Source organism: Trachymyrmex cornetzi, unplaced genomic scaffold (genome assembly GCF_001594075.2).
Source record: "Trachymyrmex cornetzi isolate Tcor2-1 unplaced genomic scaffold, Tcor1.1 scaffold646, whole genome shotgun sequence".
Classification (NCBI taxonomy): Eukaryota; Metazoa; Arthropoda; class Insecta; order Hymenoptera; family Formicidae; genus Trachymyrmex; species Trachymyrmex cornetzi.
The window spans coordinates 1,112,944-1,133,110 of record NW_017299966.1 but is presented as its reverse complement, the minus strand read 5'-3'; the positions used below and the strand labels follow the sequence as shown (position 1 = coordinate 1,133,110).

At 35.9% G+C, this 20,167-nt stretch overlaps 1 protein-coding gene across 7 annotated transcripts; it reads left to right on the top strand.

Annotated features, from left to right (window-relative positions):
- Positions 1-1,180: 1,180 nt before the first annotated feature.
- ACXD (Adenylyl cyclase X D) lies at positions 1,181-19,591 on the top strand. Of its 7 annotated transcripts, none has more exons than XM_018516758.1 (21): positions 1,181-1,274; positions 6,249-6,472; positions 10,787-10,921; positions 11,248-11,468; positions 12,326-12,482; positions 12,607-12,756; positions 13,505-13,629; positions 13,702-13,949; positions 14,381-14,738; positions 15,056-15,358; positions 15,526-15,702; positions 15,781-15,961; positions 16,067-16,150; positions 16,315-16,416; positions 16,524-16,667; positions 16,808-16,903; positions 16,985-17,108; positions 17,247-17,456; positions 17,555-17,735; positions 17,894-18,029; positions 18,100-18,267. In XM_018516758.1, exons 2-21 carry the CDS (start codon positions 6,329-6,331, stop codon positions 18,265-18,267), a joined length of 3,444 nt encoding a protein of 1,147 aa, XP_018372260.1. In that variant the 5' UTR covers positions 1,181-1,274; positions 6,249-6,328. The 7 variants fall into 7 exon arrangements, with proteins under 7 accessions (XP_018372260.1, XP_018372259.1, XP_018372265.1 ...); XM_018516757.1 differs by lacking the exon at positions 1,181-1,274 and adding an exon at positions 2,125-2,519; XM_018516759.1 differs by lacking the exon at positions 1,181-1,274 and having other exon boundaries at positions 6,329-6,472; positions 18,100-19,591.
- Positions 19,592-20,167: the final 576 nt, after the last annotated feature.

Genomic DNA, 20,167 nt, shown 5'->3' with positions numbered 1-20,167 from the left:
ATCGGTGAACGAGAGAGACGAGAAATAAAATTTCTATTATAGGCACAGGGATTCTTGTGCGGCGATTCACTGATATCGGGCAAGCTGCTATCACTTTATCGAAAGACAGCAGAGATAAAGCTCCACGAGCCGCAATCGACATCTCAAAAATCCTCGGTCAAACGTAATCAGCCGGGGCTCCGAGTAACGTGTTCACATGGAGTCGAACGACACGGTTTGCGCTTTTTCGCGATTCATCGCGAGAACTGTCGTAGCTTATATATATTAAGCTGCTAATAAAAATAGCTGAATTGAGTTTACGCGCCGCAATGGTTCCCTCTTTTTTCTCTCTTTCTTTCTCTTGTTTCGCACTACGTGCACGGTGTGCATTGTTTCCAGCAAACCTGATTGATCGGGTCACAATAGCGGTACGCGAGTCGTTCTTTATGGAAAACTTTGAACGCGATAGAATGACGATAATTGTGATATTCCTCGGGTTTTTCGCATCCGATAAGACTATGGAATGCTGATATCGAATACAAATGTGGCAAATATGTTTAATTGGGTAAGCCTTGACCAAATCATTTACGAATAAATACACGACCAGGAGCTTGCAACGCTGATTCAAAAGTAATGTTCTAAAAAAGGTGTGGTGTGTGTGTGTGTGTGTATTTTTACGTACACAACATTCGAAATTAATTGAGCAAAACCGTTATCAATTCATACATATCTCATCTTATATATACGTATTAATTTTGTACGTCTTAAATTGGCGCCCTTAAACACTTAATTTGAAACATTTTTTTCTTAAATTAAAGAAGTGGAAAATAATAATTTAATTTCTCGAAGTATTCACATGCAGTGAATATCAATACGCTTTACAAATTTTAAATTAAATTACCATTTTTTAATTAAAAAGGAGGAAGAAATAATTTCTAATTATTTGAAGCACAATCGATTAATTAAACCATGTTTTCATGCAAATTACTTCATTTGAGTTGTTGATTATTACAAAATCATATTGAATATTTAATGTGCACATAGCTTACGAGATCTTTGCAGAGAATGAGAAGAATCCAACCAGATTTTATTTTAAATAATAGAAAATTTCGTGGGGTAAATTTTTTTCGATATAGAATACGGAGAACACCTTTATTATATCTAAATCCAATTTGATGTTAATTATTGTTACTGACGTATATGTGTTGTGGGTGTGTGTGCGTGTGTGTACAACATTCAGCGCGAAACTCATGATGACGCCATCAGACTCCTCCAGTTAACACCAGACAGTCGAGGTTAGTGTTGCTCCTTTTTTTTACATGATAAATCGCACGACTGTGAAAATTGACATCAGGTGTGTAAAAACGTCGAGTCACGTTCAGCGACGATCTTGTGACGATTACTATACTATGACAATTGTCTTAAACGCAGCACTATTTTTTGCACGAATTTGTATCGTCTCAAAGATCTATCAATCTCTATTTTCTCTATTTGTGAGAAAAAAATGACTAACTAATTCGTCCTAGTTCTGAAAGAATTTTTAGCAAGCATCTCTACTTTGATTTATATTTCTGAAAGTGATTAGCAAATTACTTCGAATGTCTATGTCGTTTAATTAATAGATGTATGACGAATATTATTTGGTGCGCTCGAGTCTAGATTTTTTAGTAAAAGATCTTAATTTTCAGTTTGTAGAAATGTTATTTTATTTTTATATAACATTCGCATAATCTGAACTATAAAATTGTCTATAACGTGATTCTTAAATAAAAGAAGTTATTCTAATGCTAATCTTCCTGCGAATCTAATAGTAAAACACGATATTCCAAGTTTGAGATTAATGTCATTTTTATTTATTTATATCTCATTATACTTTTCTCTATTTTTTTAAATACAAATAATGATGATCTAATTAAAATCTTAATCAGAATATTACTGATTGAGGTAATTTTACGTTTCCGAGTATGCGATCGCTATAACATTATCGCTCTGATAATTACGAGATGAGATCGCCGGTGGATTTCCACGATTCGACGTTCGGAATCGATCTTCCTCAATTGAGACGGCCGCGGCGCGACGGAAGTCATAAAAAGTGCCGTTGAGAACCGAGATTACCGAGAGTCTTCGTCCAGTGCTCTCGACGGAAAGCGCAATATGCATGCGTGCGTGCGTGCCGTGGCGCGGGGTAGACCTTGAGGACCTCCACCATGACTCGAATCGGAAAGAAGCCACGGGTACACGACCCATGTCGCGCTCGCCCATCACCGTCACACCTGTCGAGCCCGCTGTCGTGCGTCGCAGGTCGCGGTGACATCGCCGGTGGAAAGCGGTCTCGCACACTCTCGTCTTTCATTTCTCGCGCGCACTTCCGAACGTAACGCGCGTTAAACAGTATCTACGTGACATCTGTGTGAAAAGAAAAATAAATAAACAACGAGAAAGAGAATAGAGAGTATAAGTCGCACATCCGTGCCACAGTTCACCGCGAAAGTTGCCGATCGATTGACCTTTCATCCGAAAGTGAAGGAACCTCCGATCAGGTGGGTATCGAAAGTAACGAAGCTTCAATCGCGTGACGAATAAAATTGACTTATATCCTTTTAACATTGATTTATGATAACATTAAGAATTCGTTACCTATCGTTTTAGAATAGGTACATGAACATTTTGTCATCCACGAATTTAATTTTAACGAGCTTTTAGACAAATTTAACCCTTTGGTATCATTCTGGGTATGGCATATCCAACTTTCTTTTTCTATAGTTTTTCTAATGCTTTTCTATTGCTTATAACTTTTTTGAACAAAGATACGTATATTTATAAGTGGTATTGTTATATTCCTTAATGACTGTTTTCATTGAAAAATTTTTTTACAATATATTCATTTTTATGAAAGTTACAAACAATCAAATTGGGTTGAGTATGTTATATCTAACTGTCGTTCATGTAGTGTGACACCAAAGGATTAAAATTGATTTTTCTTCAATGAAAATATCAATAATAGAATTCCTTCGATTTATTTACTTCTTTCCTTAAATCTTAATGTGTTAATTAATTCTTACTTGATGTGACATTAGATGAAAAGCATTTTCAGTTTTATTTGTATCTATGCAAAGAAATTGCGAGCAGTCATATAAGTTTTAATACGCATCTGTCAGACTCTTTATCGCACATTACTTATGTTCTCTATTCGAACAAGCTTATATGACAAGATCATTAATTTTGTAAATCTCTCTTTTTGATGCTCTCTGGAAATAAATAAATAAAAAAAAAACACCTGCAAACACGTAGTGATCAACAAATATGAACTCGAGATTCCTCTCAGTTGAATCATCCGTCATGATAATGGATTGATAATTAATATTCATTCGATTTATTCTATCGAGACAGCCCATTAAAGAGAGTCCATTAAGACGGCGTCCTTTCTCGTACAGACATTACTAATCGTTTAGATGACTCGATTTGGTCGCGGAGCTAAGTGATTCGGAAGAGACAGGATGCAATTAACAGTGTTCGGAAAGTTAATTTCGTAGCTTGCGTCCGATCACCAAAATCGTATACGTTGAACCAAATCTCATTACTCGCAATCAATTTCCATCCGGTTCTCCATTGTTATTGCTACATATTGTTAGCGATCAATCTCCGCAATTAACGTTCGCCGAAATCGTTATCCGCCATCTCTATCCTTTTCTGTGGCCTTTTCAAAATTCAAAAAGTGCCAGCATTTATGTCTGTTATCGTCACTCTGTTATTATTGTAGCTAACAGCAGCCGATCTTGACGATCGCGGTAGATCGACCGCACGTAGGTTTAAGCGATCGTAAAGTCTTCCATAAATTAACATGCGATCGCATTGTTGAGGACACGATTTACAACACGAGATGATAAATGATGCATTTAGCGTGAATAAGTGTTGGAGAAAGAAAGTTAGAGATAATGAAATCGTTCACGATGATCAGCATAAAATTTTCCAATCGCAGTGATATAACACTGCACTGAAAATATTTTCTTCACTTCTTTGTAAATTTCACTTTCAGGCCACGCTTTGTTGATTATCACATTATCATAACGAAATCACGTAACTTGGCTAATCTTTGATTCATGTACATATAATTAAACGGCAAGGATAAAGATGAAGAATAATTTGAAGGCTTGTCAGATATGGTAACTTGAAATATACATCAACTTAGAGCGAACTGGATAAAATTCTTTAAATTTAAATTTTAATTAGTTTTATTATACTGGAACGATATTCTTAATTAACTACTCCCTATCGTAAGCAATTCAGTTTGAAATTTAATTTAATTTAATTTAATGTAATTTAATTTAATTTATTTTATTGCAAGGCTCTATAAAATGACTATATGTTAACAAAGTAACATATAATTTCTATAAATAGCTTTCCAAACAAATCAAATTAATTAATTCAGGAGCCAAACGCAGGATGTTGGTCCAATGTATAATTTTTATATATATAAAATGATGATATAATGATAGATAAACGTTTCGACCTTAAATTAGGTCATCCTTAGTGTATCCAAACAAATTATAAATTATAAATCTTACTTCATACAATATTTATAAACGCCACATAAATTCGTTTCATCCGCTTATACATTGTTCTTGTGGTCTCGTTTATCTATTATTATATCATCTTTTTATATATATAAAAATTATACGTTGCAGCAACATCCTATGTTTGGTTTTTATGCTCCTAAATTAATAAATGAATTAGAATAACATATAATACAATAGACTATAGTAGCTTGCAAATGGTTAGGCATAACTGAAATCTTCGTTAAATACAAATATCCTAGTTGGCTAAGAATTATTGTTAAAAAAATAATTTTATACAAGAAGTTATTATAATAATAAAAGAATAAGCCATAATTTAACAAATATTCTATGTAGAAAAATCTGCAAACGTTTTATTTGATTCATTTTAATAATTGATACCATCAGCAGAATAATTTTGCAAGAACCGAGTGTTATCGGTTGGCAAAAATATCCACTTAATTTCTCAATCAATTTCGGCTATCTCGTTTGTAAAAACGAGTAAAGGGGAACTACAGACAAGAAATTACTCAAAAATAGATACAGAAGAGCCGCTATCGAGTGTACTACCGTGATGTTCGATAATTCAATTGTGGCATAATTGCTGGAGAAAGAATGTGTAAGCAAAAACGTTGCTGTTCAAAGAAAAAAATGCGTTTAAATTTTATCCTACTAGAATAGGACGTTCTTATTAATAGTTTTGAAGTTGATGACTATACAGTCATCTGTAGATACTTTATACGATCGAATAAAGTATTGGATTCTAATATATAAAATCTCGTTCGTTTTTGTGGAGTTTTTTTTTATGCACAGAAATGTAATTGTTCTCTATTTCTTGTAATAGATACTTTGAACGTGTATATTTTCCAAGATTGAACCGTGCCTTTCCAACAATCAATGACTACATTTCCGGAGCGGCACTCTGTGATACTAAATATGAGTTTAAAAGTCCTCTTTTCAGACGGGATAAATCCAATTTTCGAACGCAGGGAGAATCGATTAGCTGACCCTGAAAACATTCAAAGACAAAAGGAACTTGATAGCTATTCTCGGCATCGCTTGGATAGATCGTGCCTAACACAACTTGCCGATAAATGCGAAAGCTTTCGACAGAGCGACTCCTTATTTATTTATTTTGTTTAAAAAGAGACAATTGATGCGTGTGTGCATAAATATATTGGTATCCCTCGACGCGTAGAGTGAATCGTGCGGTTCTCACTAGCGAGAAATGCGAATTCCCTCTAAAATGTCAGCGGGTGGCGGATGTTTCTAACTACGTTATTATCGAGACATTTGTATTGGTTGGTCTTCTTTGTAAATCCTGTGTGTGAGTTCTTCAGAAAGGTGTTTTCATCCAAAAATACATTTTATTTGCCTGCCTCACGAGGCATTTCCGACAATGAGACAACACTTTCCCGCGGTCACTTTATCGCCCACGATCGATGCTATACTATATACTAGACAAAGTTCCTAAGCATAAAAAATCGGAAGCATGCATTATAGTTGATCGGGACAAGAGAGAGAGAGAGAGAATGAATGGATGAATGGAGAGAGAGAGGGGGGGGGAGGGAGAGACAATGTAGGAAAGTCGCAGGGGGGTTTCGAGTGGCCCATTTCTCTTATCACGATAAAGCCTGGGCTTGGCTTGATTATCACGGAATTCAACGCTCGGGATGATTCACTTTTCAATTGCGATTCGTTACGATCGTTCTCCAGTCGCGAATCCGTCATCGCGATGATGAGTACGACAAGCTCGCTGTCATCGCCGTTGTCGTCTTGCTGTGATTATCATCGACATGGATGATCCAAAATCGGCTAACGAAGTTAGGATGGATATGGAACTGGTAACCCGAGCATCGTTCAGTTCGCTGCAGAAGGAAGACAACTGCCGCATCATCTCTTCCGATAGCTTTGACGAGTGGACGTGGTCTGATTTGCGGGTAAGCGAACTTCATTAATTATACGTTAATTATACGTTAGAACCATCTGTCTTTATCGACGAATGTTTAAAAAGTCTCAATTGAATGAGTACTTTAATGAGCTTACTCTTGGTACCTCACTCTTAGCAGACTATACGGCGTCTTATCGTTTGATCCATGTTATCGAGAATTTCGATAGCTATCTTTTGTTTTGCTTTGTTATTATTAGGTTTCATTATTGATATAATTTACAAGAAAAATATGCATTTTTATTTATAACTGATTCAGATTATATGACATTATTTTCTTATTATAATTTGAAAATTGTTTATATAAAATAAAATAAATCTATGACTGAAAAATTATTAACATACTTGTCGTTTTATCTATGTATTATTAATTGAATAATTAAAATTTATAATTGAATGTATATATAAACTTAGGCAATGAAATTTTTTATATTAAAGAAGATTGTGTTATTTTATTTATATATTTTTTTCTTGGATTTTCAAACTCAAATTCTAGGTTGAAAATCTATGATAGTGAAAATATTTTGTAAAGCTTAAGTTCCCGAATCTATTGAACTTTGCGGTGTGTTAAAAAATCTCGGGGATTAAATAAACGACTATTTTAATATTCTTGAAATCTTGAAATCCTTGACTATGCATTTCTTTCAAGCATTTCTTTCAGTTCTTTCTATAAAAGAAACCTTCTAAAGTGCAAATATAATTTATAAACGGTTGTATATCTTGATTTTGAATTAAAACTTCTGATTAAATATGAAGTTATTGTTCGCACTAAAGCACGTTAAAAAGACTTGGCAATAAAGAATTTGCATTAATAATGGAGCGTAATCGCAACAGGAGCATTGTACAGCCCGAGAGAATTTCGCCAACGATTCGAAACGTCCCAGTATTGATAACGCTCTGAGACGATGTTACCTGGAAAACAAGATTGTAGAAGAATTTTTAACATGAGAGTCATTATCAGAAAGAAATGACTCGTCAAGTGAATGAGTGAGAAAGAACGAATGAATTCTTTGAAGGTGCTGCTTATCGAGCGGCGATCAATTTATCTAAATGGCTGAAGGATGTTCACCGTGACGCTCGAAAGCTCTAGAAGAGCTACGTAAAGCTGAAAGAAACCTTATTGCTTCTTTTCCTACATTCTTTTCTTGGCCGGTGTGGGTTATTGTAAGTTAGTTACTGCAATTAATTAAGCGATTCAAGAAGGAAATGTCATAAAAATCGATGATAATAATTCTGGAGGAGATTCCATTCTTGAATAAAAAAGTTTCTACGATAATTTCCTATTGAAAAATAATATCATTTTTATTGCACCGAATTATTTAAGCATCAAAGATCCAACTATGGACTCTGTTTCCTATTGGTTTGTGTATTCACATGAACGGTCCAACGAGATACTTATTGTTTTACGTTTTATTTTTCATTCGTTCTGCACATGTGAATTTTTTCCTAAACGCCGAACAGAATAATTTGCTTAATTGAAATCATTTTTACGATTCAAAGTTTATTTTGATTTGATCGTTATATTAATAAATCAATATTCAGAGGTCTAATGAGGATATCGATCAGATCTCAATTAATCCTCCCACTCGAATATGTTTGCTGTGATGAAATCGATATCAAAGCAGTTTTTGTTTACGTTTGCTTATTTGAGGAATTTCAATAGCAAGATATCTCTATTTCAATATATCGGAAAATTTTTTAGCAACATAGTAAATTGCAACGCAATAAATATTGCAGAGAGGAAACTTCCGGAGATATGAAACTACGAGTTCCAACGAAATTGCACGATATTGCAAAAATGTTGCAAAAATGTGCAATGTAATAGTTAAAATGTTTATGCAAAATTTATATGTTTTTCATCTAATACTTATATCATTATCTATACAATAGGGCAGTCATTTATGGATCAACGCCATTTATCGTTACCGAATGACATTGTTGGAATGACATTGAATAGAAAGGGTTGAAGGATGAAAAGAACAAAGAGGACGATGAATAATAGTGAGAGTGAAAGGCAAAAAGGGAGATGGAGAGGCGCAAAGGAGACCTGCTGCGCGAATTCGGGATTGAAGATCAATATTCAGGGAGACGAAAGAGAGGGAGAGAGAGAGGGAGAGAGAGAGATTGGCCAAGCTGAGCGGGAACGTGCGGATAAAACGCACGCGCGAGACGAAAGCACGGAAGCACGTTTCCCCCGGCTGCTGCTGCTGCTGCAAGTGGAGGTTCCTTCAAGCGCGCACCTTGGCTAACCGTTGCATTTTAGACGGACGCGACTTTTCAGCGGGTGTGGTCGTGCATCGCGTGGCAAAAGATCGCACGTCCACTTCGCGGTGCAAATCTCGGACCTTTCGGCCGATCACATGTGAGTATCGTCGAGTGAAAGCAGATGTTTCGCCTTGTGGACACTCTGCTTTTCGATACGATGTCGCGCGTTATCTGAATATCGTCAGCCGTTGGGGATGATAATATATTCTATTTGCAGTCGATGACCGCAATGATGAAATCTCGTCAAAATTCTCGGGGAAAAATCTTTTTTTAGACCGCGTACACAGATGCTTTTAAATATATCTAAATCCGCCGCGTGCTCGTAATAATCTTGCTCACGTAATTTATCGCAAGATATCGTGAGGAATGAGAGATTCTTCGAAAACTTTGTCTCATGAATTGTCTCAGAAAGATATGCGGTTAGCTCAATCTCTGCCTCTCCGTACTCGAAATTCGACATTGACATTTAATCCTAACTTCTTAATTAGTGCTACAAAAAATTGTAACTATTAGAAATTTGTCGAAACTAGAATCATTTAAATATATGTATTTTAAATGGTCGTTAAAGAAGATTTAGTTAAGCTAGATGAAGAGAGGATTGGACGAACGTGTGAGTGAGCACATTTGGTACTCGCGCGGATACATCAATAAGGATTAGTCCTGACCGTAATTCCGACATACCAGCAACGGCAGCAACTCGAAAGCGCGCAATTCCAGCGGGAGCTTGCGGTGCATTCCACGGTACACACGTTGCATGCTGGAGCAGTCGGGAGTGCGCGACTGCGCCAGATGACAGCCGGATGCAGATTTATCGTTTTACGAGAGCTTAGCTGTGTAATTTGCGCGCGCCACGCGCCACACGCACGCGATCAGCAGATCGCTATATAATCGCCGTGCGAGCAGCCCTGCTACTAGTGCTACTGGCGGAAGTGCAATCCCGGTCTGCGAGGATGAGTTCATAAGGACTAGATTTCTATCGCCTGTCGATATCTCCTAGAGACGACTTATGGTGCCTGTTGGCCTGTGATTAATCAGGAGAGTCCAGAGTAAACGAAAGTGATTAAAAGTGTGCAGTTACTATACCTAATCTATCGCTCAGCTAATTTCTTTACTCTCGGATCGTTAAAATCATCTTTTTCATTTTTACAAATAACGAACTGAGAATTATCAATCTTACGCATTTGTACACGTTATTATATTGAGTAATAGAAATGGAAGGCTCTTGAAGTAAGGGAGTATTCTAGCTCCAGTTGAGTGATCGCGTGTGTTTTGTCCGAAAATTTTGGGACATTTCTCAAAGAATGATACAATGATGATAACGCGACGATGATACTTCTATAAGTTACACCTCTATACCGATCAAAACAATGTTCCTCGATATGAGAGGAAATTCTTGTTTCAGTATGAAAGGATATCCTGCTCTGATATATACAATTATTAACTAAAGCGAAATCCTGACATAATTGATGGATCACACTAAGGTGTAAAATAAATAGTGAAGAACTTTGCCATTAACAGAATGAAAAGTAATTTTTGTGCAAATACTCTCTCGTCTCTTCTCGCTGAGATGAATTGTGACGTTGAGCTGCGTGTGTTTCTTACAATGGCGATATTCATCATCCTTAATCTATATTGACTGATACTTTCTCTGGAACGATAACAGTGCATACTCCAGATAATCTATAATACTACTTCCGAAACGAAACAAAGATATATTTCAGTTATAATTGAAGGATCTTTTGCTTTATTACTTTTGCACCTAATTTATTGTTATATATTTAAAAAGCATAATTAATAAACAATTATTTAAAATTAAGAATTAAAGAATTACGATGAATAAAATATTTAGATTAAACTTGGTTAAATTTTTTTTAGAAATAAGATCTTGACATTTTCTTTATCTTCTTTTTGAATCGCTAAATATTTGTAACTATTGATAATTTAATCGTTTTATCGCGCAATAAGTTCGTTTGTGTGTTCTGTATAGCATTGCTGATTCAACGAATTGATTACGATCTCATACGCAAGTTTTTACTTTCAGAAACAATTCAGGTACAAGAACTTAGAAAAGCTGTACACAATCTATCACAGAAGAATACAATATGGTTATCTCTCGATATTCATCTTGCTACAACTGCTACTTGGATTTGCGTATTGCTTGTCTTTGATCATAACGGTAAGCTCATTATTTATTATTAAAAATACAGCAGAAAGAGAGAAAAAAGCGTTTCAACTTATTTAGAAATTTTTAACTATATATGTTTAATAATAACTTTATATAATCTTCGATAAACCTATATGTTTTTTTTAAACTAAATTTCCACTTAAAACGTGTAATAGAAAAAATTATTTACTTAATCTTGAAAACTTAAGTACTTAGAGATTAAAAATCACTTGGGGTTCCTACTGCAGTAATTCCTTAATTAATGACGTTACTTAGAGATAATGCAAGTTCGAAAAATTTGTTGAAGGACATAAGCTGGAGTTTTCTTCTTGATTTAGGTCGGCATGAAGGAATGCTTGTTGGAAATCGTAGTCTATTGCATCGTAGGCGCTCTAATGTGCCCTATGATCGCCTTATCATTCCGATCGAGGCACATCGCCAAAAACACCTATTTGCCGATCATGCTGTCTTGGATGATCATTGTGCTTTTGGTCGTTTGTGATCTGACCATACCTTTATTTTACGTTTTCACTTACGCCGAGGATATTCCACCGATAAGGTATCGATAACTTCACCTGTGACAGGGATAATCGTGCGAGGTTGCATCTGATTATCATTACTATTTTAGTATCAGCCGTAGTGACTTCCTTGCGGCGGCTGTTTATTTAGTGGTTTATCGGAATTATTCTGCGATAACTGCATGACACAAATCGCGTAAATATTTATTACTGATAAAGGCGCATGCTTTTGTCCTCGCACGCGCAATACAAAAATAGCAACTGTCAGAACAGCAACTGATATTATAACTTATTGATATTGTGATCTCTATCTGGTGTATATACGCAAATAATAATAAGCAATAATAATTTAAGAACAGGCACAATTTTCAAACGGAATGCTGCTTAAGATCACGCGATATATTCTTTTAGCGATTATGACATATCTTAGAAGATTAAAAAATTGAAAAGAGTCACAATTGTATAGCAATTAATTTATAAAAATTAAATTTTATATATAATTATAGATATCTTCCATTGTTATGTTGTATTTCGAATATAAAGAAAATATCTTTGAGAAACAATTTCGAAAAAAATTGATCTAATGATTAGGTTTTAAGTTAATAATGTAAAAGGTCTTCCTAGCAGAATAATCAGTACAAGAATAAAAAATATCCTTGATGCGCATATACGGGCGCATACATTTTATGTTTTCCACCGATCGTTTAACGTGCGTGCCCCGATTGCATTTTTTTTCTCGTTAAACCTGAGATCCGTTATACGCAGTAAATTTAGACGATTACGTTCGTATATTTTTTCAATTTTCGTCAATAAGCATGCATCCGCGAATTCACGATCTCGTGCGTCACGTGCGTGCTACATACACACGCTTTTTCTAGCAGCATTTCTTTCTTTTCAGACCGGCATACGCGACGCACTCGCTTCTCGCATGCTACGTGTTCCTGCCGATCACAAAGAATTCGCACGCTCTCGTGCTCGGCCTTACGGCCAGCATGTGTTACTTGGCGACCCTGTCAATCATCACGTATAACAATGCGTCCGATTACATTACCAAGGTAAATCCTACACCGACGATGCGCGACGTAATCGCGCTGATGCAAACCGCAGTGCGATTGCTCGAGTAAACCAGCAGCTAAGAATGGAATGCTTTTCTTTCTTTTGTTCACTCTCCAATCGCAGATCGTCAGCGATGCGATATACTTCATGTGCGTGAACGCTCTGGGACTCTACTTCAGGTTCATGAACGAGGTCGTCATCAGACGCTCCTTCCTGGACCGCCGGAAATGCGTCGAGTCCACGCTCAGGCTCAATTACGAGAAGGATCAAGAAGTAGGTTTAAACGGGCGTAATTGAATTATTACGACACATCTCGTCACATTTGTCAAATTAAAAATGAGATATTGGGCAATTTCGAGATCATTTTCGTTAACGAAAAGCGTGTATTAAATCTTTATTTCACTGCCTTTTTCCTTTGTCTTTCTTCCTGTTCTATTCGAGTAATTCTCCTTTGACAAATGAGTAGCATTCCGTACGAGGAATGTAAAAATTAATTCACGATGCTGAGCACGTAAACATGCGACCGCGATAAACACAATTCAATTCCTGTTGTCCTTTGCACTTCATTCCCTAGATCGACTATTCATCATCTTACTAAGTATATTTCTACCTCCGCGAAGAAAATAAACGCAAAATTGAAAACTGCAAAAAGATATTATAAAAGTGATCATAGATCTGATTTAATGATAAAGAGTCCAAAAATCGAAATTTGTGAACATTGCAAAGATTTAAACTAAATATAAAATTATAGAAATTTAACCATCGACAATGTGAAATTTTCACGCCTTGTTTGCAACCTGGGTCTTCGAACTTCAGTACAGATTTTTTTATTGTTCTGCATTGTATAAAAATCTATAAAAATTCTTACATACTTGTGAAGAAGCTTTAACAATGAATTTTTACTATCATAGAAGTTGGACTGTATTTTTTACAAACTTAAATTTATCTACCAGAGTTCACAATAAAAAAATCGACTGATTGATCGAACATATCTGAAACTGGAAATAATCAACAATTGTAGGAGCAATTGACACGGAGTATATTACCACAACACATAGTGGCGAAAATAAAAAAGGACTTTCGGGATATTTTCAAATTCATAGAAGAGCACAAAAAGAGTCCACCGCCAAAAGGCAGACCATACTGGTACGAAGTCTCCACAGCAAATACTATGTTCTCTTTCGATTCGATTATTATACTCCGATTGTTCTCTTTCAGCGATTTATGCGTGGAGACGCACGATAACGTGAGTATTCTGTACGCGGACGTAGTGAACTTCTCCGGGTTGACTGTAACGCTGCCTATACGGAAACTCGTGGAGACGTTGAACGATCTATTCGGCAGTTTCGACGAAGCATCCGAGAGGCACAATGTACTGAGAATCAAATTTTTGGGCGACTGTTACTACTGCGTGAGCGGCGTGCCCACGCCGAACTCTCAGCATGCCAAGAGCTGCGTCGATCTCGGTAAAATGGCAGAGTGTCTATTTATCCATTGCAATCATTCAACAGAATGTAATTCAATTAGTAAAGGTCGAGTGGATATTTAGAAAATGTTATTTTATACATTTTACATTTGTAAAATAATATGTTTGTTTCCAAATTGAAAAATAGACAAAGTTGTAATTCGTGGATCTGATTTTATTACAAAAATCTAGGTTGACGCACACAAATCGTGCCCAACGTTATTCTAATATACTCATTAATTCAGAGATATCTACATAGACATATATATTCATTTATTACAGAAGTTTAAAAATCTTAAAAATCTTGGTGGCTTTTTTCTATTTGATTATATTGGTCTAATATTTTATGATTGATGTTAAATTATAAGAAAATATTTCTAAATGTTTTCCCTGTATGATTAAATATTGCTTTATAAAATGATACACACATAGGCCTCGATATGATAAAAATAATCAACGAAGTGAGGACGCGAGTCTATCGCGAGAGCGGGGTGGACGTGAATATGAGAATCGGCGTGCACTCAGGCAACATAATATCCGGAATCCTGGGCACGAACAAATGGCAATACGACGTTTGGTCGCGTGATGTGGTGATAGCGAACAAAATGGAACAGACTGGGAAACCTGGCAAGGTTCACGTTACTCAGCAAACGTTGGATCTCGTGAACGCGAGCGACTATAACTACATCCCGGTTGAAAGGTTGGACGACGAGGTTCTTCGAAAATATGAAATCCGTAGCTATCTCATCACACCGTCTTTGCCAGAAACGCCGATACTGTCACCGACGCGGTGCGTGTTTCCCAGTGGCGTGGGAAAATCACAAACTTGTACTTAATATTATTTTAAAAAATTCTTAAGATATAAATTTTCTCGATACTTCTGAAAAGTACTCCAATTTGTATAAAAAATTTGAAATTCTAAAAAAATATATTTTTTTTAAATCTGCGAAAAATTTTCAACAAAATAATTCCCACAATTTGTGTTTCTCTATGGCTTTTACATACTACAGAAGCACTCAATACCACGAACGAATACTCCTACGCCACTGATTTCTCATACTATGCTCTCGAGCGAATTCCCAGTCGAGTGTTTCGCATCGTTGACAGACGAACTTTGTTGCAGAACAGCGAGAACAGTTTGAACACCATTAGTCCGGATACGCCGACATTGTCATATTCTATGTCTAACAAACACTACGTCAAGTTCAACAATGGGCGTACCAACACCATCATTAGCACCAATTCCAGAACAAGATTGATGGTGAACAATCAGGCGGACGTTTTTGCGAGCACTTACAGACGGAGAACGCACTTCATGGATTCTTGTCTACGAGATTATCATCTGATGTTGAAAGCAGCGGACGCCGAGATGGAGAACGCAATTAACCAGATGCCTCTTAGTAAATGGGAGTAAGGATTTAAAATTTTTACATCTAGTCTGTTTGAAAATCCAATCGTTGAGTTCTCAGAAACTTGTTCAATTTTTAAAATTTTGGGCAAAGTATTACATTTCGATAGAAAGATATTCGAAAGAGTGAGAGAGTGAGGATCATAAAATTAAATTACGTTTTTTCTAGACAATGGAGCAACTGGAAACACATTAATCCACTCTTCTTGACATTTCGGCAATGGAGTTGGGAAATTCCATTCCTGCGTGAACCGGATCCTGTTTTCAAATTTTATATAGGCTGCTCTGCTTTCGTGCTCATCTTCATGGGATTTATGTATCTTGTGCCCACGTTTATGCTGCCTCAGTACGTATATCGAAAATACCTGTCCGGTAATCATAGATTGTCAATTTAATAATTTAATGAAAATCGATAAATTTTTAGATGGCATCTGCGCACACTTGTCGGTTATTTTTCGGTATTAATGTTCCTGTTCGCTTTAATGCCCCTCACATGGATGCACTTCGTATGGAATCGCTGCAAGGACCCGCATGACGAGCACGAAGGACACGTTCCGCATCCACGAAACAAACTGCTCTACTTTTTTTATCAAACAAGTGTAAAGGTAGATAGTTAACGTTGTTATAATACTTAATGCTTATTATACGTATTTATTCAATTATATCAGCTTTCTGTTTATTTTCTTTTTCATGTTATAATTTTCACATAGGTTGTATGGAGTGCCCTTCTGAGGACGATCTTGTACCTGGTGATTACGATAATGCTAGCAGCATGCGCCATGCTTGATATGATTGTAAGATTTCTCTTTAAAAAAATTAAGATTTTTCTTAATAAATTAATTCTTTCTTTTTCTGTCTATTATTTCATATACATTTACAAAATCAGCTTTGGAAGTTATCTATTAGCTGTAAATCAAATTTCTTTCTTTTGCAATTAAAGAGTTAAAACTCTTTTTAGTTTGAATGTAAAAACCACCATGAAGATAATTTATTGGACGCTAATGTAACGTCTAGCGTGTCGGAGGTCTCCTCCAAGTTTGACTGCATAGCTACACCTTGGGTAAGATTATTTAGTAGGTACACGGTGTCTTCATTCACATGAAATTTCCCATCTTGACAATCCCTTTCTCAATATTCCCGCACGTCATTGATTTTTTTTTTTTCTAGCAAATGACAGAAACCTGCTCGTTGGCGATTCTCACGAGTTTTCTTTTCCTAAGAGTTCACTATATCTTGAAATTCGTGATAAGCATCTGCGTGGTAGCCTTTTACGCGTGGAACGTTTGGGTGCATCGATCTAATATATTTCAGGTGTTACATACATATTTCTCTAAAGAAATGTTTTTCCTGTTACAAAATCGATAAAAAAATACATATTGCCTCCAAATATCTGGCATATATTTACAAAATTGTTTATTAATAATAAATGACAGATAGTATATGTCTTTTAGTTGAGTGACACGTGGAATCCTAACATGGAGCCGAGACTGGCGCATATATTATCCGTTTTATTTCTCACGTTCTCTTTGCATCTCATCGATCGTCAGGTAAGTCCTGAAATATCGCATTCACGCGAAATCTTTTTGATGTTGTTCATCAACAAGTTAATTTTACGAACATTCATTTAGGCAGAATATTTAAGTAGGCTGGATTATCAATGGAAACGTCAGTTAACGAAGGAACAGGACGAAGCGTTTCATACAAGAAATGCCAATAAACTTCTACTTCGTAATATCTTACCAGAACACGTCGGTTCGTTGATCTCTGCAAATATTTTACGAGTTCTTATGAATTCTCCGATCGATACTTTGATTTAAAAAACACTTAGTAATCGAGATGATTATATTATTATCTCCGAGACTGATCGCGTGACTGGTTTTGTATTTTTAGCGGAGTTTTATTTGAACATGAACCGAGCTGAGGAGAACGAGCCTTATCACGAGGCTCATAACAATGTTGCCGTGATGTTTGCCTCTCTGACAGAGCTGTCGATTGTCGAAAGTAACATTCTCAGCGACCTGAACGAAATTATTTGTGAATTCGACAAGTTACTCTTCGAACCTAGCTTCATGTGTCGTATAGAGAAAATAAAGGTCGCCGGTGAGAATATCATGAATATTTATGATGAATAAATTAATACTGATACAAACTGGAATCTAAATGACAATTTGAGTTCGTTTGATACTGTTTTTATTTAGGAACAACATACATGGCAGCTTGCGGATTGGAAGCGCACCGACGCGGTTCAATGCACAGCACCGAGAGCGATGAGAATTGCAGCGACAATGTGGTCAAGGTGATGGCGCAATTCGCCGTACAAATGATGTCCGTGCTCGATAAGATGAACGCAAGGTCGTTCACTACATCGAAACCTCACAAGTAAGTAATTCCAAGTAAAAGTCGGTAGGCAAAATTATATAAGGAGCTTCGACGAAACGTTTGAGATAAATTCGAGAATGTCATGAATAACTTAAACGGACAAATGCTTTGTTGCTGCAAGAATAATATAAAAAACAAAATTCGATTTTTCTTTTTAGATTAAGAATCGGTATTTCTCACGGAGAAGTGACAGCCGGCGTCGTGGGGGCTCAAAAGCCGTTGTATGATATTTGGGGCGATGCCGTAAACATGGCGTCCAGGATGGATACTACTGGACTACCAGGAAAAATACAAGTAAATTTAACATTATATTTAATATTAATGAATTTTAGCAATAAAACGATTTATATTTCCGTTCGCTTAGGTGACAGCGGATACGGCTGCCGTCTTGGAGCAACAAGGTGTCAAGTGTCATTTACGTGGCGAAACGTACGTCAAGCCAAAAGGAGAGGTCACGACGTACTTTGTAGGTATCGACGAAAAGGGAATGTTGGAAAGAATAGATGCGAGGGAAGAGAGTACCAGTTTGTGACAAACGATGAATGATAACTTGAACTAACTTTAGCGATTGAGCTCTCCCGACTGATAAATCGTCTAAAGCGTACAGGGTGTAGTTGAATAGTCGCTTTTAAGTAAAAATGATAAGAAATTATGATTGAAGATTAAAAATATAAGAAGAATTATTCATTCTTTGAGATGCACCTCTATCCATATCTGATCAAGTTTGATATATGAAGTATTATTGTGTTCAGGAAGAAATATTTCTGTAAAACTTGTGGCATGTAATGTCCAGTAATAATTATTTAAAAAAAGACTCATTTGTGATCTATAATATCGTAAATATATTAATATTTGTAGTGTAAATAAAGATAGTCGATACAATAAAGATATTGTAGGAATATAGAAGCGACGTACGTTAGCTACACCCTGTCATGTTTGAGTGAGTACGAGAAAGCGGAGAAACCAAAGAATGTGAGAGAGACCAAAGATTGCGGGGCACGAGATGACACGAAATGGTAGTAAAATGACATAAGGAGATATATCTCAAATGATTTAGTTTGTTTGCGAAAACGCGCGATAATAGCGTTGTTATTCCCGCGAATCGATTGTTATCGCCGAATAACACTTCTAATCAAAATGAAAGAGACTATATATATTCTATGTACGCGCAACTAAAACTACGACAAAGTTTTTGTTAGAGTATCATGTCCGACAGATATATATACAGAGAAAGATATCCGCATCAAGCTATTTTACGTGATGTACTGTAATTAATTGCTATTATTGGATCAGCTCGATTTCCATGTAGCACGCGATTCTAGGATATTCCCATTTGCTCAGAACGTTGAGAAGAATATTTTAAGACACCCAATGTCACACTAATAACTTTAAGGACGTAGCTAATTAAGAACAATATTTCTGACACCTATATCTCCATATAGAAATCCAAAGATATATAATATTAAAATGTAAAGTATAAAATGACGCGAAGAGATGAATTTATCCCAATATAAAATACTATAAATACCTTTAAGAAATATTCTAAAAACATCCGCGTGTATCCTAAGAATATCCCATATGTGCAATCGTTAATTTAACGGCTAAGTAATTACACAATAATGTTAATCTTATCGCGAGTACCTACATATTAAATTATAAATCAAATCTGAACGTCCGAAGATTTTCTTAAGGATATGTCCGCTGGATATTCTTGGGACTATATTTTGCTATATGTCGAAAGAGTGATATTGGAAAATCGTGCTCGTTGAATTGATCTGTTTGGTTAAAAATAGAATGATACAATCGAAAAACAGGATTCCCAAATAGCACAGCAGTGCTTGCAAAGCGCTAAAAAAGTGATTATATTCTCTTTTTCAGCGCTTTGTTAACGCTTTGTATATATATATAGGTGTTGTGTGCTACTTGAGTTTAATATCTGTTTCTCTAATATGTATCTACCGGCCAAATAAACGACAACATGTTGCGATAAAATATTGTGAAGCGAAAAAAAGTATTTTTTTTTTACTTCGCAATTAAAGGAAGCAAAGGAAATTGCGACGAGCTTGAAATCAATTCAAGAATACTAGTTGTCAATTCATGAGCGCGCATCACAAAACTAACAACGCACGTCTATTTTTTCTTTGCGTTTGCGTATTTTCCTGAGTGTTGCGACTCATTACTTTACGATTACGGTTGCGTGTCGTAAGATATAAAGATTATGAGGAGGAAATATGCGTTATGACATATTTATTTTTATATCAAATGCAGTAACGACGGATCGTTTAATTGTTTATTTGTAAATATCTTTTGTATATATTTTTTAAATATTAAAAGTAATTCACTAATGTGATTGTCCAACGATTTGAATAAAATATTTATTACCATGTATTTTTTCATGTAACTTTTATTCATATATGCATGGCCCACTTATC